Source organism: Python bivittatus, unplaced genomic scaffold (genome assembly GCF_059951505.1).
Source record: "Python bivittatus isolate LINGU-HERP-01145 unplaced genomic scaffold, Pbiv_v1 ctg000700_np1212, whole genome shotgun sequence".
Classification (NCBI taxonomy): Eukaryota; Metazoa; Chordata; class Lepidosauria; order Squamata; family Pythonidae; genus Python; species Python bivittatus.
In genome coordinates, this window is record NW_028277098.1 from 38,934,079 (window position 1) to 38,957,083 (window position 23,005).

The 23,005-nt window shown below is 47.0% G+C and overlaps 1 protein-coding gene and 1 long non-coding RNA gene across 3 annotated transcripts; one reads left to right on the forward strand and one right to left on the reverse strand.

The window, feature by feature from the left end:
* Nucleotides 1-489: 489 nt before the first annotated feature.
* On the reverse strand, nucleotides 490-13,008 carry FOXD3 (forkhead box D3). Of its 2 annotated transcripts, none has more exons than XR_015798419.1 (2): nucleotides 10,453-12,266; nucleotides 490-1,727 (listed from the first exon to the last, which is right to left on the reverse strand). XR_015798419.1 is itself a non-coding variant. In XM_088153736.1 (2 exons), the coding sequence occupies exon 2, from the start codon at nucleotides 12,121-12,123 to the stop codon at nucleotides 10,807-10,809; it is 1,317 nt and encodes a 438-aa protein (XP_088009862.1). In that variant the 5' UTR covers nucleotides 12,124-12,224; nucleotides 12,475-13,008; the 3' UTR covers nucleotides 8,385-10,806. The 2 variants fall into 2 exon arrangements, 1 of the variants encoding a protein (XP_088009862.1); XM_088153736.1 differs by lacking the exon at nucleotides 490-1,727 and adding an exon at nucleotides 12,475-13,008 and having other exon boundaries at nucleotides 8,385-12,224.
* On the forward strand, nucleotides 12,760-22,386 carry LOC148214177 (uncharacterized). The gene is made up of 3 exons (XR_015798420.1): nucleotides 12,760-12,897; nucleotides 14,510-14,777; nucleotides 21,310-22,386. It is a non-coding gene; the product is annotated as an uncharacterized LOC148214177 (long non-coding RNA).
* The last annotated feature ends 619 nt before the right edge of the window (nucleotides 22,387-23,005 follow it).

Genomic DNA, 23,005 nt, shown 5'->3' on the forward strand with positions numbered 1-23,005 from the left:
GAACAATGGACCCAGAAGTTAATTTTAAGAGTGTTATGGTTAAAAGATGTTATGAAAGAGGAACAAGTTTTACCTGACAAGATTGAGACTGATCTGAAAGTGGATTTAAAAATGACAGGCTAAAAGAATGATATGAAAAAAGATGCTACACTAGACATACAAAAGAAACCAGCTAGTGTCTTCATAATTAAAAGGGATATACAAATAAAAAACCAAGAGAGTGACCTGGATAATCTTCCTATATTGGATTTACAACAGAGGCTTGTTAAAGCTTTGAAGAATTTTGTGAGAAGGAACAAAGAAAAAAAAGAAATCAAATTCTAGGACATTATTTGAAGGGACTAAAGATCAAGATTGTTAAAAGTAAAAGGAAGTAATGTAAAGTTGATTTATTTGATCAAGGTTAAAATAGAGGCTTTAAGGATTTTTTTATACGTAAAAGATGGGATATGGGATCATTATATTTTAAAAGATGGCAATAAGTTACTAAAATTGTTTCTACTTGTGATGAAGAGGGAAGTCATTTCTTTATATATTTCTTTTCTTTTCTATATTCTTATTTTTTCTTTTCTATTTTTTTTGCACTATTTTTTCTTTCTATTCTTTTTTTTTTTAGTTTGTATTAGTTTTTATCTTTGTAATTGTAATTTTTAATAAGATTACTATTAAAAACAAAAAAAAATGCAGCTTCATTGGGTAGAATTCATAGCACCATGTCCAAATTGCGTTGGCTAAAATGTTTTGTGCTGAACATAATAGGGAAAGCTAGTTGGTTATAGTGGTGTTCAACCCAATACCTGTTTCAGGCAAGCAATTCATCACTTGAGGGCACGTTGAAACCTAGCCTTGGCACATTTTCTAAACATTATAAGATTGGTCTGCTTGGGTAAAATGAATTTGTTCTGTACGATTAAGAGTTCTTTTCAGGAGTATAGTTTGGTCATACAATCATGGATAAACTTTATTCATTTGATTTATTTTACAAGTACTGCTTGAATGTTATCACATCTTTAGAAAATAAGCCATTATATAATTTTTCAACTATACAGTCCAATATAGGACTTCTCACAACAAGTCCCATCTGTATCAAGACAATTTGTATTTCCCAAGAAGTCAATATTTTAGAATTAGGATGTACTTTCAGTCGACAAGGCTCTTGTTAATGTCTGAACCCCAGTGTACTTGCTAATATATTTATTTTATGCTCTGCTCTCACTACTCAGGAGTGCTCTAAATCCAAGAGGAATTTAAAAGTGATCTCTGCTACAAATACTCCCCTTCTCCTGATTTAGAAAAGTTCTTATAATACTTCCTTGCTGGCAACCTAAATCAGTTATAATTGAATTTCATTCCGGAGGATTGACGTCTTCCACCACTCCAGTTTTGCTGAACTCGGAATCCAGGGTGCATGTGGGTGGGGGTGGGAAGGGGAGGACAGGTCCAGAAAACCACCCAGTGTGTGGAAAGTTAGCATACAGGGGCTGCCTTTCCAGTCCTTTTCTCCACTCATCTTCCTTCTGCAGTGTCCTGAAGTGTCCTCCTTCATTCCTTTCCCAGTCCACCACAATCGCAATTGCTAAGCAAGCAGTCCAAGAAAGACACCCTCTGCGGTCTGAGAGAAACCAGATGCAGCAGGCTAACCCAAGCAGGCAAGACTGAAATGAGGCCCATCGGCAGCCTAGTGGGGCAGGCAGGTAGAACAGGATCCAATAGCCTATTAGACGGGCCTGAAAAACAAAGGCAAAACAACAGGAATATTTAGGGTCTTTCCCCACTGTAGTGTCATCCCACCCATTCTTGAGTGAGCAGGAAACTATATCATCCCTAACCTGCTTCTTCCCAGTCATTGCAATCCCTTGACTTCTGTTCAAGGGAAGAGTGACAAAGCCTGACAGATTGAAAACCTATTGAGGTTGCCCTTGGGTGATGTCAGAATGGGGGAGGGGGGGGGATAACCACTTCAGCACCAATTATACCTAAGGACAACTTAAACCTCCTTATTTATGGGTTGGGAAGATGAAGGCAGCATCGCAGGGCCAGGGCAGAGAAAAGACGTTGCCAGCACATGGTTCTGCTGCATTAAACACAAGTGGAGAAAAGCCCAATGCTTGTTCTTCTTACTGTTATCAGAGCTCGGCTGGATGATCCTATAAAATGCAGTAAATCACAAGTGAGGAAAGGGCCCGAATTATTTAATCTTGCAGAGCAGGTGGTTGTCTTGGTGATTTGCAATATATTGGCAAGGAGGCCTGACCCAAATGTTTAGCAATGCCACAATGGAATAACATCCATGGTGACAATGAAATGGGGAAAGGTTGGTATAACCAGGATCTCATGAAACATGAAGTGTAACGTGGTTTGGAAGGGACCCTAAATGATTGGGCTCAGAAATCTTTTATTATTAAATGTAAGCCTTTGCATCATGTTTTCAGCGGATGGAGCATAGCACTTCAGTAAACAAACAAAGAAACCAAAAGTGAGTGATCTCAGAAACTTGAAGCTTATCCTGGCTGTTGTAGAAGGACAAGTTTCAGAGGCAGGCAGAATGATTACACAGTTTGCATTCATAGACATCTTAATAAACTATGTCAACTTCTAACTGCAGTCCTCTGCCTACTTATGGGGGAGAAAGTCCTATTAAACAAAATGGGACTGGTTCCTAATTAGACACAAATCAGTTTGCAGTGTAAATCAGTCAGCCAGTTCATTGCTGGGTAGAGCCACTGCTGGTTGGATACACAGAAAGGATAGTGTGCTATGCCATAACTTCCTATTCCTAGCTGATTTATAGATGTACCATGTATATATGTGAATACATTTACATGTGAGCAAAACCAAACTTATTTTGGGGGGGAGGGATCCATTCCATATGCATAAATCTGACATTCCATTAGGACCATTTTAAGATTTCAGATGGCCTTGGGGGCAAAATATTCATTTGAGCACTCTTTCCCCATCCCACTTTCTTCTTCCTGTATCCTGTGATAATGTATTTTGCTCCATTGCTCTTTATCCATTGGAGCCAGGAGTTCAATAATAGGGAAACTAGAAATACTGAAATAGCTCTTGGCATTATATATTAACTGATTGGTTTTAATGTCTTGAAGAAAAAATATTGATCCATCTGATAATTTCAAACAGTGAATTCTACTTACCATGGACCCCCTATATGTGTGGGACCTGGGGTTATTGTTTTGTGGCTTCCCCCTTTGAAAAGACCCTGTATATCATCATGATGGAAAGTAGGATAGTATCACCTGCTCTATAAATAACTAAAAAAATTGCCAAGGGAATGAACTCAAAGCAGGGATAAAAGAGTAACAGGAAGATCCTACATTTACTCAAAAAGAGGTTCTGTTGAGCTTAATGAGGCTTATTCCCAATCCGAATTAAAGAAATAACTGAATTCCCATGCTGCTAAAGGTTGATCGTAAATTATAGTACTAGCAGAAGCAGGTTGGTGGGAAATCTCCATGTACTTGGAGGCCAAACTTGTTACTTGGTTTTAATTGCAATGTCAGCTAGACATTATCCTGTTTTAGGAATTGGAGACAAGGTTATTACAATTTTCCTTTTGCAAGATGGGAACTATGGTCCCTTTGGCACAATCCTGCAATGCACATCTATGGTGAATGAAGTCTCAGTTCAGCACAGTGAATTCCTAGCTTGTGTGGACAAGCATGGTTTTTATGTCCATTTGAGACTGATGGAATGAGACAGCACCTAGCCATCCTTGGCTGATTTGAAAAACAGCTAAGCTGGCATGGGAGACCACCCAGAGATCCCAGGGATGTAGGCTAAACTGGGAAGATAAAAAACATCTTGGAAGAAGGCAAGGCAAACCATTCCATACTGTGTCAATAGAACTACATGGACACATCCATGTAATTACCAGGAATCAAACTTTATTTCAGCGTGTCTTTACTTCTGAATAAACATGCATAGGATTACACTTTAAGGAGAAAAGGTGTCATTGAATCATCTCTATTAAGCCAAAGAATAACACAACAGAGGCTTCAACCAGGTTGGAATAAAATATATTAGCAATTTTCTTCTGTCCAATAACTGGGGATATAGACTTCCATCATGATAAAGCTTCTCTTCCATCTCCTCCTGGTCCTTCGTTTGATTCTCTGTAAGCCATATTAGTCACTGATTTCCTATAATAGCCACACAATACAAAGTGGAAGAGACAAACTGTCAACTGATTGTATATTCTATTCCACGTAGATTTTGCATTCATGACACAAATAGAGGAAATAAAAGAATTGATTTGATCTGATGCAAGTTTACACATATCCTTTGGGACCAGGCTATATTCCCATTTAATTAATCTTGTTTCCCATATAAGCCATCTGGATGCCTTTCCTAATCTCCACTGCAGTGTATAATAAACATCAGTACTAGTACCAGCATCCAGTCCCTCTGGAAATGTCTCTGGAAGTTTCATATAGCTAGTATGAGAAGTACAATAGCCATTAACAAAATAGGATATTCCATAAAATGTTGCAGCGTATATTCCTCCCATCCACCTGAAGAGTTTCTGATGAGGGTTCAGGCTCAATAGCCATTCCCTCCTTTATGTTATTATGGACAAAATTATTTCTTTATCTAGCTCTGTTATTTTTACTCCTTGACCTTCAGCATTTCCTGGCTTTTGGAAAAAACTTCCATGTACAGTCTGCATGTTTCTTGTCTGTTTGAAGGGTGTGTGGTTTTAATTCTTCTAAATAACCTGGGATTCACTTTAGCATGCAGCGTTTCTCAGTATTTTTTTTTAAGTTATGTCAATGAATTCATTATATGGAGGGAATTGATGGACTCACCCTTCATGAATTTCCTGAGTCTCCTTTAAACTCCATCAGAGCTAATGGTCATCCTAACTTATGGGAGTAAATTCCATATATGAGTTATGCGTCACATGAAGAAGCACATTGATTTGCCTGTCCTGAGCCTATTACTATTAGTTTTTCTGTGCCATGCATAATTTTATGAATGTTTGTTTGGTTTTCTAGTCATATTTGTTCTAAACTAAACAGCATTGCTTGGATTTCTTCATAGGAGCTTTCTCCACCCCTCCTTATCATTTCAGGTTCCTCTTCTTGTACCTTGTCAAAGATTAGACTGCAGAAAAACTTCTGGAGCAATGATTAAGTAGCTTAAAAGGCTTGTACCAGAATTTCATTCAAAGTCTTACTTTTGACAAAATACGTTTTCTACCCTATATTAATGGACAGGTGCTTTAAATAGCATCCTTAACAACATTAATAGAACAATAATGCTTGTACTGAGGTATGATTGTCATAATTTATCACAATGCCTACCATCAGAGCTCTTCATAACTATTATTCCCATTTTACTGGCAAGAACTAGAAGTGAATAGTGTTATGATTAATTGCATTTCCATCATGCCATTCCTTGAAGAAATTCAGAAATGTTTGTTTCGTAACAGTCTTTTGTGATAAGCCAGGCTGAAAAATAGTGACACCTATGGGCACCCACTGAAATTCTTCCTAGATTCTTTGCAGTCATCTGCATGCTCAGTTACAATTTAGAAGTGCTGTAAACCTTTCATAAGTGATTGAGAGCATTTATGTGCAAGTATTTGCAACTCCTATTCTTTTTGTATGTTCCTTTTAAAATACACAAAGAGGAAAGGAAAAGGACCATCCATGTATTTTAAACTGGAATGTCGAACGCATGCATCCTTTCTACTTATGGTGTATCTGTGTAATTTGGATTAGAATAGGCTTCTGCTAAGTAGTTAAAAAAAATAATTTAAGAAAAGGCCCCCAGAACTGCTTTGTCATTTCCAGTGTCCTCTTTGTCGTAAGAATCATGCAAATGCTTATGAGTATGGTAAATGTGTGTGGTACAACTTCACTGTATATTTGGACATGCAGGCAGGCAACTTGCAACCAACTTGAATACTTGCTTCATTAAAGAGGTTAGCAGGGAAAGTACTGACATATAATTCTTTTGCCCTATAAAGCGGTTCTTAGAAACAGTCTGTATTTTCATGTTGCCAAATCCTGCTTTCCATCCATCACACTACATTGCCATACTTGCAAAGGATGCCTATACATTCAGATCAAAGCAGAATGGGATTCTAACTTCAGATCTAAGGCCTACAGCTTCCTATCAGATGATACCCGTATAGCTCCCTTGTTATCTGAAATCAGGTCCATAGGAATTTACCACCATGGCCTTAAAAAAGCAAACCCAAAGACTTCTCTTGAGCTTTACGTGGCATTCCAGAGATCACTGTCCAAAAAATAATGGATGGATGGGACCACATCAAAGATTAAATATGTTTTGAATTAATTTACATATAAATGTAATTAGAATTAATCATATTTGATTTTTAAAAAGAATAGTTACTTTCCAGTCATGCATTTAATAATTTTCCTTTCTATAATTTTAGAAGTCACAAGTTAATATAAACTTTTGGAGATCTCCAGGGATTGCACCCAAGACTTTCAGGGGCTACCTATGAATCTGAGTTCTCAGACTGTGAAGAATGAGATTCTCTGACTTCTGGTTGATCAAAGAGCCTATTGAAGTCAAAGGAATCACAACAACTTCAGCCTGTAGATATGGACTGCTCTCTTTTTGTTAGTTGCCATTATAACTGAGCTCGAGGATGTATATAATGTTCCCTCTCTCAAATTCTTGCTCTTTCTCTCTGCTAAGTATTAAAATATCTACTCAATTAGATCTATTTTCTATGTCTTATAAATCTTTATTTTAGTAAGGCAGTAAAGGATGACCACCTTTGACTCACAATAATGGGAATCTTTGATTTCTCTAGACCTTTTTCTCTTGAACTCCCCCTCCCCCCATGGCTTAGGCCACCACTCCATCGTTGCAGGCAGCACACTGGCTGGAAGTTGAAGCCCCTTCAGTGGGGAAGACCCCACCCCCACATTGGGAGAAACCTGTTGTCTCCTTAATACCTCTGACACTGAGAAAGGCAGAATGAAGGGATGAGATGCCCTCTTCCAACTTCTCTTCAATGGGCTTCCAGGCTGAATGGGGCAGGCAAGGAGCCAAGGAAATTAAAAAAGCAAACAAACTCTGCCCCTCCTGGAAGCCCCCTAGGGGTGCCACACCACCACTACGGTGCTGCCCGCTCTTCAACCACTGGTTCCTTTTTCCTTACTGCCTCTTTTGTCTGACCTTGGGCTTTCTGGGCTTCATCAGTAAGGGCCCTTCCTCCACCTCTCCCCATCTTTCCTCTCCTCCCTTGCACTCAAGTGATCTTCCCCAAAACAAGCAGTAGGCAGCTTGCCCAGATGAAAATGGGGACTCTTACCTGCTTCTTTAAAAGGAGTGGTCACCTAAAGCTAATATCCAAGGAAGAAAGCTCACCTTATACAACTGAACACAGCAAGGCAGTAATTTACATCTGAGAAAAGCTTGGCAGCTTCTGGATTTGGCCATGTTGGCTAATTCATGGGCAAATACACTGTGCAAATCCAGAAAAGTGACTTAGCCTAGTCACCAAGTTAATTGTGCCATGTGAACACAGCCTAGGTGTTTGCAGAAGGGCTTATATTGATGCAGACATGTCTATTTGTGTGGGCACTCAGATGAAGAAGCTTTCAGGTGCTTTTCCTTCATGAGGCATCTACTTGCCTACCTTACCTGCCAACCTACCTGTCTACCTATCAGTGTGCCCTCAAGTTTATTCATTCGGCCGTGCTTGGGGTTGCCCTGAAGCCTCAGTGGGGCAACCTGCGATTCGACCCCACATCTGCTGATCTGCACATGGGAAAGCGGTTGCCCCCTTCGGGTCCCTGGAAGTCCAAGGGAAAAAGCCCCGAATTCTTTCAGTTGTTTCCCCCGCCGTCAAAGGAGGACGGGAAAACCTTCTCAACTGAACCTGAGGCTGGCGAAGCGACCGACCCTCCCCGCATCGAGAGACGCACAGTGTGCGCAGGCCGGCCGCGGGGTATTGAAGCTATGCGAGGAACGCGGAGGGAGCGCTGTTCTGAGTAACAAAGGCTCCGGCCTGGAGCGAGCCCCCTGCGATCCAATGTCACGGCGGAGCCCGGAGAGCCCGCTAGGGAAGTCAGGAAAGGCCTCTGCTCTCTTTTCCCAGGGTGATCAGCTAAATATAGGCCGCCGGCCTGACTCTGGCCCCAACCCCCGGACCGTTTGCTGTTTGTGTAAAAAACGATTAGCGAGACACAACTGTGAAGCGCCGCGGGACTTTAATGGCGGCGGAGGCGCAGTCCTCCCCCCCTCCCCCGGCCTTGCTTGCCTTGTAAAAAGGAAATTCGGTAACCCGGAGGGGCGGAGGGGGGCTTGGGCAAGGGAGGGCGCGGGGCGGGGCGCGGGAGACGGCGGGCGGGGGTTCCTTGTAGGGACCTGCTGGACCAGCGGCTGACACCGAATCCCCCGCTTGGTTGCGAGGCCACCTGGCCTGCCTCGCAGTGTCAGATGATTAGCAGGTCCTTATTTATAAAGTTCAAGCTGTTTTCCTCCCACCCCCGGTCAGCTTACTTTATTTTCGTCCGCATATCCACGGGTATAAATGTTTACTTAGGGTGGAATAATATTTATGGTTTATCTAGAAAACAAATCGGGCCCCGGGCAAGGACGACTCGAGAAGGCACGTCCCCCGGCCCTTGTCCAGCAGGTGCGCTCCAGCCCGCCTATTCCTAACGAGAGAGGGCAGATTTTGCAGCTGAGCGGAAAGGCATCTTCCTTCCCTTCCTTAGGGCACATGCTTCATATTTTGTTGCGAATAAAGGGTTTTCTATTCCCGCGGCCTCCTCAAAAAAGGAACGGAATGATCCTCCGTTCTTTGATCTGCTCCTGATCTCCCTTTTATTTTACAGAACGGAAACATAAACCTCTCCTAAATTTGTTGTCATATCCATGGATTCTAACGGTTCGACACTGAACCCTGATTTCCCAGGCCGATCCTGATTTAAAAGATGCCACGGATCTTTGCCTGCAAGGCTGATAAATAACATGAACAAGGAAGTTCCCCCTATTAGGCCCAGAAGACTTAATTAGGTTAAACTCGTTTCGTACATCAAAGCATTTTTCACCACCGTTCAATTAGGAATACGCAGTTAGGTTCTCTCCTAATTTTGCGGAGTGGCAGGCTGTCAACAGTGGCATGTCAGTTAGTAACTGACCATTGGTATCAAATTCTGCGTCTTGTGACTTTGATTGCAGTTCAAAAGAAATGAATTACAAGCTTTCTTGAACTTCATTCCAGAGACTAAAGTTAGATGCTATTGAAACAGAAGAAAAACATATCTAATCTGAAGATAAACAGAATCCTGACACGTTCCACACTTCTTTGAACATGGGGGAAAATGTAATTAATATAAAAAAGAAACCCAGGTGGAAAATTCATGTTTTTAACTTATTAAATATAATTAAAATGGATGTGAGATTTGTCTTTCTGATTCGGTATTCAGTGTAATTTCGTCTTTCTTTCTTTCTTTCTTTCTTTCTTTCTTTCTTTCTTTCTTTCTTTCTTTCTTTCTTTCTTTCTTTCTTTCTTTCTCTCTCTCTCTCTCTCTCTCTCTCTCCAGAATTAATTGGCTGCTTTTACCACCAGATCATCTGATTTCAGCAAATTGTCCCAATCATATTTCTTTATTATTTCTGGAAGTTACTTTACCAACTTGGTATCTTAGTACTGTATTTATATAATATCCAAATAATTTGTCTATAAGTGTGATCCAGTCAGTGGCAGTTTTATAAGTATTTTAGAGAAGACTGTTGTGAGATATATCTAGATTTAGAAATAGATTAATGGAAAATCTTAAGGATGATCTTTGGGAGAAATCTTCTTGCTTCTTAAGGGATTAGAATTTTTGATCTGCTGTATTTTTTAAGAGAAAAATTGTTTCTCACATGTAAATTCCATTGATTTTTTTATTCTCATCTAGCTGAATGACTACAGAATTTTCCCAATGGAGCAAAATTGTTTCCATAACTCTCTCTTTCATATGACATACTAACTGGAAAGTAAACACCAAAAGTGCCATTTTAAAAATTTATTTACAAAGCTGTGTACAACACGAAGGAATAACATTTAGAATACATATATTCATTCATATATAAACAGACTTCTATAATAGAATGATAGGGATATTTCTCCCCTTCTTTCTTTCTGCTCAGTTCTTTCATATTTAAAATGCCTTCCCTTATTGTTTGCTGCCTATTTGGATTTATTTCGAAGAAAACTACCAGAGGAAAATAAGAACCTTCAACAAAAGTGAAAGTTCGGGACTCCTAAGCTTGACCGTTCTTGACTTCCCGTTTTCCTTTTTTCTCTGTATTTTTTCTTTGCTTTTGATTTTTTTTCCAAATATGGACCATTAAAAAAAATAAAAACTGCAAAGGAAAGTCTGTCATTCTCTCTCGCCCTCCCCACTACAAATATGAACAAATAGATTGCCGCGGGTTGCGTGTTAGCTTTACCTGCAGCGTCAGAACCCTTCGTTTCTATGCGCTTGCCAGCCTGCTTCGGGGCTCCGAAGCCTCCGGTTTACCCCGCGAAGCCCAAGGACTAAGGCAGAGATGCGGCAATTGGAGCCAAACGAGTCCGCAGAGGGTCGTGGCAAGAAAGGAGTCTCTGGCGAACGGGGAGGCGGCTACAAACTCCCTCGATTCCTCGCAGAATCGGAGAAAAAGGCGGAGGAAGGAGGGAAGGAGGGAAGGAGGGAAGGAAGGAAGGAAGGAAGGAAGGAAGGAAGGAAGGAAGGAAGGAAGGAAGGAAGGAAGGAAGGAAGGAAGGAAGGAAGGAAGGGCGAGTCCCGCGCTCGCCCGGCGGAGCTACTGCGCCGGCCACTTGGCCTGGACCGTGGCGGCCGAGGCGGCGGGCTGCAGGAACTGTCCGGAGAGAATGTTTGTAGGCACGCTGAGAATGGGCGCGATGGCCGCCGTACTCCTGGCCAGCGAGAGCGGCTGGTGGGCCAGCAAGCCCGACTGCGCGGTGACGGGCGGCCGGAGGAACGTCTGGGCGCTGGCGGCCGAGGAGCTGGCGGCCGGCCCGCCGCCCCCCGCGCCCGCCCCGATGATATTCTCGATGCTGAAGGAGGGCCGGCCGCTGGGCTCGGCTTTGACCCCGCCGGCCGCCGCGCCCGACCCGGCAGCGCCGAGGCTGCTGAGCTGGAGCTGCAGGCTGGGGCTGAGCTGGGCGTTGAAGGCTTTGCGGCTCAGCTCACCGGAGGGCAGGAGCGGCACGGCGGGGGGCAGCATGGGGCCGACGGGCGGGATGTAGGGGTACTGCAGGGCGGCGGGGTGCGGGTAGGCGCCGTGCGGCAGGCCATAGGCGCGGCCGTAGGGGCCCGAGGAGGAGGCGGCCGCGGCGGCAGCGGCCGCGGCCAAGCTGTAGGCGCCGAAGCTGTGCATCATGAGCGCCGTCTGCTCGCGCAACTGCTCCTGCTGGTGCCGCTTGAAGCGCTTGCGGCGCCGCAGGAAGGAGCCGTTGTCGAACATGTCCTCGGACTGCGGGTCCAGCGTCCAGTAGTTGCCCTTGCCCGGGTTGCCCGGCTCGCGCGGGATCTTGACGAAGCAGTCGTTCAGGGACAGGTTGTGGCGGATGGAGTTCTGCCAGGCCGGGAACTTCTCCCGGTAGTAGGGGAAGCGGTTGCTGATGAACTCGCAGATGCCGCTCAGCGTCAGCTTCTTCTGCGGGCTCTGCAGGATGGCCATGGTGATCAGCGCGATGTACGAGTAGGGCGGCTTCACCAGGCTGCTCTTGGGCTTGCCGCCGCTGGAGGCAGCAGCCGCAGCAGTCGCCGCAGCCGCCGCCGCAGACGGCGCGCCCGGCGCCGAGCCCTCCTCGCCTCCCTTCTCCTCGACGGGGCTCCCGCCGCCGCCGCCGCTGCTGCTGCCCGAGCTCATCTCCGCCGCTTCCTTGGCCATCAGCAGCTCGGTCGCCTCGTCCAGGGCCAGCGAGGCGGGCAGCCCCGCGGCCGTCCTGACCACCCCGCTGCCGGGGCTGCCGCCGGCCTCCACATCGCTGCCGCCCTCCCGCTCCTCCAGGCAGTCGTCCCCCTCGCCCACCACGTCGATGTCCACATCTTCCGCCGTCAGCACCGTCTGGCCGGACATGTCGCTGGCGCTCAGGCTGCCCGACAGGGTCATCCCAGCTCAGGAAAGGGAGAGCGGGGGCAATTAATTGCAGCGGCGATAATCAGAAGAACCGGAAGAAGAGAGTTGGAAGAGGAGAAGGGCTGAAAGTGTATCTGTGGGGAGGGGAAGAGAAGGAAGGGGGATCCTGAGGACACTTGGACGCAAATCCGCCCCCTCTTTCTGCGAGGTGCTTTTCCAACAGGTAGCGGTGTCGGCAGCGAAGGAGCGAGCCCCCTCCCCTCAGTCTTCCTCCTCCTCCTCCTCCTCCTCCTCCTCCTCCTCCTCCTCCTCCTCCTCCGCTAGCTGCCGGCCACGGGGCCTTCTTCTTGCCCAGCTGTAGGCATCGGAGAGCAGAACACAGACCTCTCCCACCTCGGCGGTGACTGCGCTGGTGGGCGCCGAGCGATCTCCCGGTCAAGCCTTGCACGCAGCTCGAGCGCGACGTTGACAAGCGCGGCGGCCACTCTGGGGGCTCCGTTCACCAGCCTCTCCCGACCACCATTTAAGCAGCAGCAGAAGCAACGACGGGGCGGCAGGGACGAGGCGGAGGCCGAGGGGGCGGCGGCGGCAAAACCCGGCGAGCGTCTCGAGCTTCTGAACCGTTTTTTTCTCCTAGTCTGGAGCCCTTCAAGGTTCCCCCGGCCTGGGAGGACTCCCGGCTTCCACGCGCCTCCCAGCTGCTACCGTGCTGGACGGGGCTTTTTTCCAGCCGAAGCGATCTGAGACCGGCGATCCGCTCCCGACTCATCCGAATTGTCCCCGCCGCCGCCAAGGCTATAGCTGCAGGTTAGCTCTCTTCGGATGCAGAGTATCCATCTCTTCTCTGTCTTCACTCCAATCCTCCCTCTTTCTCTTTGCCTTTACTCCTTTCTCTCCCCCCACCTCCCTGCTTTCAAATCCCACAAACACCCCCTCCCCGGTCTTCTCTGTTTAGGTTCCCCCCCTTTTTTTTTCTATCCCAAAAGGGAAGGTGGGCGGGGGGAGAAAGGTTTGGCAGCCCAGCGAGCAAGAGAGGGCGGGGAATCAACGGGCGTTATAAGGAACTCGGTTGCCACTTAGAAAGTGCCTTTTTAAAAGGCTGCCTGATAGATTACTTTCCAGTTAAAGATATACTAGGGGGCGGGGCCACGTGATGGCTTGACGTCAGCGCCCCCCTGGCAGGCCAAGCCCGACTCAAGTTGTTTCATGGGATTGTCAACAAAGAGACAACGGTGGCTTCCTTCCCCTTGGTCACCGCCAAGTGATCAGCTCAGCCCCCTTCAGGGAAAACTTCCCTAAACAGGCCCCGTGGCATCGTGGAAAGCCTTCCCAATATTGTCCCATAAAATAAAAATCTTCCCAGGTCGCTAAGTTTATTCTAATAGGAATGGATGGAGCATCAAAACAAATCAAAGCAAAACAACCATGCTGGAATTCGATGGACACACACACACAAGGTGGCCCATGCGATGTTTTCAGAGTTGGCCATCTTCCCTGCAACCTGGGAAAATAATATTTTTAAAGGGAGGGGATGGAAAACAAATAAGTCTTCAACTGTGCCAGCCAGGCCGGAATAGGAATTGAATGGTAGAGCCACTCTAAATACAATTCTTATACTATCCTGGATTTTTTTAAAAAATGCCATTTGTAGGGTTTAAATACCCCTATCCCCTCGACTTCGGAGAAAATGTATTTCTTTTTGTTTTTCTCCTTTTTCTCCCTTTACCAAATGTAAACCAGCATCAGCTGGGAAACGAAGATCAGAAAATGGCTATCCATTCATCTTTTAGGTCAGTTGGGGAGCGAAATAAGACTAAAAGACGTAAAATAACCACGCCCCCTAAAAAAAATCGGAAGAGAAAGAAAAATAACAAAAAGGGGAGAGAGAGAGTGTGTGTTTCGGCTGTAGCTTTATTATTATTGGTGGTGTCTTGCAGAGGTGTTAACGACGTAATAATAGCTCATTAGCATATTAAAAAGTAGGAAATGGGGAAGTGGGAGTTTGTGTGAATAGAAAGATTTTTATTCACCTCAGCACAAGGTAAGCCTTGTCCCAAGAAAACAAACTCCAGGGGGGAGCAAGTTCTCAAAGTTTGTTGCAAATGTCTATTTCCTCCTCTTTAAACAAAACCCTCCATTTCCAGAGGGAACAATTACGTACTTTGGGTTTAGGTAGGAAATTATTAGCTTGGTAGGTGGCTTTCTTTTTGTTTTTCGTCCTGTGTATTGTTGTAATGATCGCTTATGACTTCGGAGAAATGTTGATAACAACAGTCCTCGGAAAAGAGGGATCTGTTACTTTCTGAATCTCGAAAAGATATGCCCAAATCTCTCTCCCCGGATCTCCCTCGCGCTGCGGCTTGTTTCAAAAGAACATTTTACGGCGTACGGATAAAGTGGGACATCTTTATATTTACAGGAGCGAAACAAACGAACAAAAAAGGTGGGTCCGTCTTGCGAGGAGAAAAGGGGAGTTGGCTAAGACCGAGTGTCGAAATGTGCTAATGAAGACAGAAATGGCAAGAATAGTATACAGAAGGCACCGAGTGAAAAAAGCGAGTGATTTATGCTCTGAGTAAAGGGAAGATGAGAGGGGAAATCTGGCTCTCTGCGTGTAGACCATACTTCCAGATCACTGTTCACACGAGAAGGGCGTTCGAGTTTTATCTCTGGAAAAACCGGCATCCGTAAGTTGTATTTCTCTCCCCCCGCCGCGCCAATCGGTGTGGCGTGGAGGGGTGACCACCCTATTGGGCAGCAGCGTAACTCGATCTGCCATAGGACATCCCAAAACAAGCGGACAGGACCTTCAGGAAATGTGACGCTTTGTATTTTGCCCTCTGTTTTGCAAAGCGCTGCCGCCGGTAGAGGAAAGGGACTTTCCGTTCGCTCCCTTTCGGAAGCTCACCTCTGCGCTTCAAAGAGGATCCTCGGCGCCATCCTATGATCACTACTTTGGGAGCGATTGATTCCAGCCGGGACTCCTTAGCAGGAGAAGGCGACTGTTTCTAAATCTTGATTAGATGAAGAAAGAAACCAGACTGACTAGTTCGGACGGGTTAGGAGATGTGAGATGCCTGTTCGCGGGAGGGATTCTTAAACGAATCCCTTAAACTTACCCTATCCCACAAACACGCGCTCCCCTTTACAGTTGCTGCGGGCGGCCGTGGGAGGCTTTCTCTGACCCTTTTCTCAACTCCTTAGTGATGGGGCCTTTCGTTTCAATGATCCCAGGGTGAATTCTGCCTCTTGGACCATAAAACCTTTGCAAATGTCCGTGTGCGTGTTTACAGCAGTGTGTGTGTATGTGTGTGTGTATGTATACACACACACACACACACACACACATGGAATTATTCCTCCTGAGATCTCAAGTCGGGTTTACAGCCAAAAGGAATCCGAGCACGAGCGGGGCGATTTCGTCATTCTGTGAAAAAGGAATTCCTTTCTCAAATATACTAACGCGATTACAAAAACATCCGTTTCTTGGGTGGTTTTCTGTGAAATCTCACCGGGGATTGTAACAAGTGATTTAAGAGAGAGAGAAGAGGGACAACATCACTCTCGAACGCGTCGCTTTCATTTGTTGAGCTTTTGCTTCGACACAACCGAAGTCAAATTAATTGATTCATACCATTAATTACGGTGCTTAGCGTGAAAGAAACGTTTCCCTTCGATTAGGACTCTATTGTGCTAATCTCTTGTTCCATCAGTGTTACCATCTGATGCCGGGGAGGAAGAGGGAGGGCGACGGCCAGAGGGGGGTGTGGGGTGGCGGGGGAGAGAAAAAGGAGGCGGGAGAAAGCGTGGAGACAAAGTTTGGGGCTCCCTTTGGCAGATCGCGCGGGGCGCCTGAGTTTGAAGCCAGGCGCGATCCGGAGAGCGGGGATTGATTCGGTCGCGGGCCTCCTTGAGGGAGAGCAAGCGTGGGGTTCGCCTGGATTTGGTGACCATCTTTGGCTGATCTCTTGTTAACCTTTTCCAGCGCTGCAAAAAGCATGTTTATTTATTTATTTATTGGATCAATGTGTTTGTAGTATCTTCCCGTAAAACATTCCCCAAACACCAGGCATTTCCCAAACATCGGGCGAGGGGGGTCGGGGGGGGAGGAAGTGTTTGCATCTTGGCTACTGGAATGACTGACCGCATCCAAAAGCTAATTTGGAAAAGAAAGGGGTAGTCGTGTGCGTGCGTGTGCGTGTGTGTGTGGTGAAAAGAAAGAAGTGGTCACCCAAAGGAGGGATGAACCTAAGCCATAGGCCAGGCCAAACCATCCAACAGAGAATGGGTGTCAGGGAACCCTAATGTAAGCCTCAGTGAACTTTGCTCTTTAAATCCCGAAGTCTTTCAGCTCCATGGCGAAGCTTTCCTACAATATCTAGTACGGTGGCTATGGAGTGTAAGGGGGGAGGGGAACCAAGAGAGGAAAACACCTTTTTAGAATAATAACCAAACTTTCTCCAAAGAGATGTTAGTAACTCTCGTGAAAGAGTTTAAGGTTGCTATTTTGCCCCAAGATCGGGAGATAAATAATTCCGAGGTGGTGGAGGATGGCTGAAAAAGAGATTTTATTGAAATTGAGGTGAAAACTGATTCGTGCGAGAGAAGCTACGTGTAGATACGCACATGCACACGCACGATTTAGCAACGGCAGAGAACTACTGTCCAGATCGATATGGAGTCAGATAGAGACATAGCTGAGGTGGGGGTGAGGGTGGGGAGACGCGGAAGAACAACTTATGATAGGAGAGGAGAAATTAATTACAGCTCACTTGGAACCTCATATGACCAAGTGAGTGTCTGCCCACAAAGTGAGTTAAAAATGAATCCGGAGACGAGGGGGGACTGAAAAAGGGGAGGGGGGAGGACAACAAACAGTGTTGGGCTACGATCCTTCTCCCTGTAATCGTTGGCAACAGAAGGAGGAACCAATTATATATCGGCTCGTCTTCTGCGCCCTGTTACTGTCACAGAATAGTTTCAAAAATCGCTGACCTGGCTTAAACCCTTACAATTAAAATATGGGGTGTTTCTAATTGAAGAGGGAGTAAATAACCAATAATGAAGAAGAAAAAAGTGGATTAACTGGAATGCCATTAAAAGAAAAAGAAGAGTGCTGATATCTATAGCGGAAAGATTTCGATGTGGGTACTGTGAAATAGTCCAGTTGCTGGAACGCTGGAGCGGGCGGGCACCCTTTTCTTGTTAACAGCTTGGAAAGAGATTTGGGAAGCTGTTCTGGCCAGGCTTCCTGCTGGCGAGGGGAAGGAGGTAGAAGGTAGGAAGAGGAGGAGGAGGAGAAAAAAGAGGGAGCGTAGGATCCAATCGACACCCCCCCCCCAAGAGTTTCAGGGTCACGGCCGGAGCTCCTTCGGGATGCGCGTCCAGCTTGGCCTTTTAGAAGCAGATAAACACGCGCCACAGTCGCACGCACGAAGCCACGATCCCACCTAAATCAATCCGTGCGTTTCTGAGTTTCTGTGTAATGATGATGATGGTGATAATACTGTAATATAAAGTTATTACTGCTATTATCTCTAAAGGAATAATAGCAAATCGTGTATAAAATCGAGGTGCCACAGTTCAACGAAAAAAGGGAGACGTTGAGTACCCAAACCGGGGGGAAAAAGTGCCTGTTTCCCAAACGGATATCTTTGTCCTGGAAATGTATAAACATCCATTTTGTAAAAGGCAACACATTTAATTAACGATGAGAGAGCAGTTAGGGGCAAAAAGCTACTAAAATGGTGTGATAAATTTATGGCATTGTTAGCGTGCTTTTAATTATGGCTATTATGTTAATTATTGCACATTAGCATGGAGTTATCAGCAGCATGTCAGCTTTAATCAAAACGAGGCTTTCTCTTGAAAATTGTTCTTTTCATCCGCCGTCAGGGACAGCGAGGAGGGGAACAGGGAGAGCCGAGACGGCAGAGGAGACTCCAAAGGCCCGAGTCGACGGGGGAACAAAATAAATGACTTCCCCGTCGAAAAGAGCGGCTTGGACGTGATCCTGCGCTAGCGTCTCCCTCCGGAGATCCCCCTCCGGGCCAAAGGCTGGAGAGAGAAAAGAAAGAGCGCTTGGGCCGGCCTTTCACCGTTTTCGCCTCCCGCCCCTCCTTTCCGCCCCCTGTTTGGAGAGGGCGCTTTATCATTCCGGATCACTCTGTCAAACAATATGTTCCGGCTCGTTTTTATCCGTCCCGTTTTACAAGCCCCCCCCCCCTTCCCAGTCGTGCGGGCCTGGCGCGGAGCGCTCGCCAAACAAACAACCTGCAACCCCCGAAACCCCACGCGGGCACGCACCTGAGGCGCGCGCTCGCCCCTAGCACAGGGCAGAGATGGGCGAGGAGCAACGGGGGAGTCCGGATCCGAGGGAAGGACGACGCCTTGGGAGCCTTGATCTTGCCCCCGATTGAGGTTGACCCCCGTAAAGCTCTCTCTCACGGCCAGCTTCATCGGTTTTCTCCCTCGGCCTCTGCGGTTGGGAAGCGCTCGCCCCCCCACCCCCCACCCCCCCGGCTTCGAAACCGGGATGGCACCTCGGAGAACAAGTACAGGGTAAGGTTCGGGCGCTCCTTGGTGGGGCTGAGTTGCCCTGTGAAGTTATTCGGCGGTGCCTGGCCCTGGACAATGGAAAAAAGAGGACAATAAAGGGGGCGGCCTTTCTGGCTCGGGCGGCCGCCATGGAGAAGGCCCTAGCTTCGAGGAGGAGAGCCCCCCCCCCTTCATAAAGTCTCAGGTAATGTGGCGAGCCGTTGCCTGCCGGCTGGGAAGCAAACCCTCAGGCCCGGGTAGCGAGCCTTGGATCCGAGAGCGAGAGCGGTCTTGGGACAGGCCGACGAGCGCAGGCAGCGGGTCTTGTTTATGCGAAAAGCGACTTCCTTTTCTTCGCCCTGCGATCTCTCGAGTCCTGCGTCCCGAAGATAAGGCAAAGTGTTGCCAACCCTTCGTGGCTTAGGAACGAGCAGCGTGTCCTTTCAGGAGGAAGGGCCCTGAATTTAATGGGACTTACGTTCAGCCAAGCCAGCCCAGGTTTGCTGCCTCAAGCCTTTGAGTCTGCAGACCCACAGATCAGGCTACCCCAACCCGGGCTTGCTAGATGTACTGGACTTCAAGTCCCAGTCATTACCAGCGTGTCCGGGGGCAATAAGGATGAGGGATGTTGTAGTCCAACATACTAGGAAGATGGCGCTTACCTGGGAGTGAATTTCACTGAGCTCGCTCCGGCTACTTCTCGGCATGGAGGGAATTGCACTATAAAGTTCCCCGCCATCCTTCATCTTAAATTCAGCATGGATTTGAGAGTGGATCCCATTAATTTCTTGGACCTATCCCTGAGGGGTGGATCCAAAAGGAGAGAACTCTGAAGTCCGGCTTATTACCTAGTCAATTTCAGGTAGATTATCCCGCTCCCTACAAAGTTCCCAGCTAGGACTGGGAGAAGAAGCGGCCCCGTTCGGATGATTTCTTTTCTGGGAGGGTTTTCAGCAACTTAAGCTACTTAGAGGAGCATCTCTCTCCTTCTCTAGCCACCTTCCTCCTCTTCTCCATAGAGAGGACGTCGTCTCTTCAGGACGACATACATTGCACCCTTTCCTCCAATTTGCCCCCACAACAGAAATCCTGTGAAATCGGTTGGCTGGAAAGATAGCTACTGGCCCAAAGGCACCTGGTGAACTTCCATGGCTGAGAGGAGGCTACTCAGACATCTGAACCTTGGAGAACCCGTTTGTCTTGGTTAAGAGGAAGTTCAAGATCAGGGGCAGCCGCTGAGTTATTTTTAGAACCGCCCACCCATTCCTCTTGTTTAAATTGAGGGTGATGGATTGGTTATTTAGATTTAACATCGATGCCTTCATTCAGTTGCCGGGAATAATGGCGACCCGGAGAGTTCACGACTTCAGCAACCATGGCTTCTGAATAGAGAGGTGGAAGATCTCTGATGGTCTCCAGATGCCAACAATCCCCATAATGCTAAAAGTGGATGGCGGGCTTGTAGTCCAGCAGCTATTAAAAGCACCCTGTTTGGAGGCAGCCATAGCTGTCAGCATCCCACTCATAAAAGCAGAGTAAATGTTAGCCCAGCACAGACTTCTACTGTGGCCAGATCGACAGACTGCCGAGTTCAGGGATTCCTTTTCCAATTAATCCCCAAGTACGCCAATTGGCACAAAAGGCATTCACATCGAATCCAAACAATGGAAGCTAGCAATGGGGGTTACTAAAAGGAGGGAGGGGAGACCACACCTAAGCCGCACCTAGGTCCCCCAGCTTTAGCATTTAGAGCAGGGGTTGAGTTGATTTCAATTATAAATACCACTGTGAAACAAGAGGAAATAAGAATCATAGCTAATTTACTATTGCATTACAGAGCACCTCAGTTCTACTAACCGATTCTGATCTGCCTTCTGCCCAATGCCCCCCCCCCACCATGATTAAAGGGTATTGGAATAGTGAATAGTGTTGTTTCCTACCCTTCCAATGTCACATTTCTGGAAGGATGGGCGTTTTTATTTAATTTGTAACTATGACTATGCAGAGGACCCATAGAATTCTACAGGAAGACTCCCACAGATTTTCTAGAACGGGCAGCGTCAGGGCGATTGAAACCTAGATAAAAGGTGATTGAAATTATCCCTACAATTTAAACTCATGGGTAGTATGACTGCTCTTTGTGACGCTGAACTGCTGTGGGAGAATTCGCAGTTTTCTCCTTTGAAAGATTCTTGATCTTAGCCTGCTTGATGCTCACTTAACTAGGAAAGAGCTCGGCCGTCTCTAGAAGCGGAGGAAAAGGAATCGAAAGGCTGGCAAAACAGGAGACTCTTTCCCCGCCAATAAATCTGATTCCTCTGCATAATTACAATAATAATTTAGCAGGACTATGCATAGAGGTCTCCCTGTAGCAACGCGAGGAAAATGATTTCAACGTTTTCTGCAGACAGTGAACAGCGATTTGGACCAGAATCTAGTGTCCTAGAGGCTGGCTTTAGAAGTTTATTCAAATAAATCGTTGGGGACGAAAGCAATGTATGATTCCTGCTCTGTGTGTGTGAGTGTGTGTGAGTGTGTACGTGTGTTTTAATCCTTGCTATTCTGCTAGGACGGATACTATCCCTCATTGTTGCATCAGAGTAAAATCGAACTAAACCAAACGTCGAGATAAAAGTGACTCCCAGCATCTCATACGTGGCTTATTCTCATTGTTTTTGCTAGGGAGGACGGCTTCTTCTCAGGCATCTCCGCAAAAGGCACCGCGTCCACTGGATTCGACTGGAAGGGAAAGTTCGCGGCTCCTTCGCAGGAGCGAGAAAGAAGATTCGCGTCCAAAGCGATTGGGGCGGGACACGCAAAGATTTCGGGATTTGGGTTGGTCTTCCATGGAAGCGTATTCCGTCCGCCTGACTTTTTGAACAGAACCCGAATGGCTTTTCGCCAGAGCTGTCTACGTCTTCTTAGCCTTGTGCTGTTCGTTTGAAACCGCTGCAAATTGTAGGCATCTTTCCCTTTCATTAGCCTAGATCACAATTGGTCTGCCTTGATCACCTCCCCTTTTTTAGGAAAGCATGGTGGTGCCGCGCGACTTTATGACCAATATATTTCTAAAGGTTAAACTCCCCCCCCCCCCCCACACACAGAGTTTTCTGTGGGCTGCTCTTCACCAACGCGGATTCGTTTCTCCCAACCAGTAGCGCTGAGCAAGTATCCAAGGACGCCCTTTCCCCGCCCCCCAGCCTTCGATCCAGGGTCCTCTGGGACTGCGAAAGGCGCTGAAGGTTCCGCCCAGAGCCAGCGCCTGGCTGGACTTCCCCGGCCCCTTCTCTTCCCCTCTTGGTTTCTCTCCCACCTGCGCCCTTCGCAGCGCAGCTTCAGCTGTTTGCTCCCCTTTCCTCATCCCCACATCCCGACTTTCCAACTGCAACTGTCTACCTGGACACACTCTATTCTCCCGGATATCTCCAGCCCTCCACACCCCAAAAAGAAAAAGAGGGAGAGAGGGAGCACAAAGGAGCCCAACCGAAGGCGTGTCCTCCAACCTGCTCTTCATTATCAGCCTCCCCAACAGGCGCCCTTTAGTTAGGTTGGCCCCACGGCTTTATCAGCCACAGTCATTTTCCAGGGTATGAGAAAGTGGGGGGCGCAGCCTAACGCCAGGTTAAAGTGGGGTGGGAATGGGCTGCTTCAGACAAAGGTGAAGGCAGAAGGGGCAGATCGTCTTTGTTTATTCAAGTTTAGATTCATTTGGGTAGGGATGGGGAGGGAGGCTTTAGATTTTAGTGGAGCATCTTTCCTTAGGAAAAGAGAAAGGTTTCTGGGGATGGCACTGGAACTACGCCCTCCTTTGGGTTATGTGCAGCTCCTTGGAAGTTTGAGAGTCAGCCTGTACGGAGGACCACTTAAAACAAGAACCCAGAAGGGGGAGGGAGGGGGCTGGAATAAGCGCCAAGGAGCCCTCCTTTGCCAGGGAAAAAATTATAATGCTGATGGGGGATCCTTTTTCCTCCAGAGCCAGGTGGGGAAGGAAAAGATGGGGATTTGGAGGAGCCCTGAAACTGGGGTGCAGGTGGGAAGAGTTGCTGCCGTTGGATCTTGTCTTCTCTTGCTGCTCCACATACTGTGAGGGGCGGCGCTCCCTCGGATTCTGGCTGGAAAGCGAACAGATTCAGGATGCTGAGCCAGAAGTCCTGGGGTCCAAAGGGGATGATCCCTTGGACCGCTCTCCTTCTCCCCTTCCCCCCAAGACTTTGTAGCTCTTCACCTCTGGCTTGTGCTCAGGAGAGACCTGTAGAGGGATAGGAAATGCGACTATATATTCTTAGCCAACTGACCCAAAGAATGAACACCAAGCCTCTCTCCATTCCCTGAAACCACTGATCCCACTTCCAGCCAACTAATATCCATACTTTAACTA

Excerpts from the sequence above, each read along its gene's own strand:
- FOXD3 (XM_088153736.1), bottom strand. The coding sequence starts at position 12,123 with ATGACCCTGTCGGGCAGCCTGAGCGCCAGCGACATGTCCGGCCAGACG.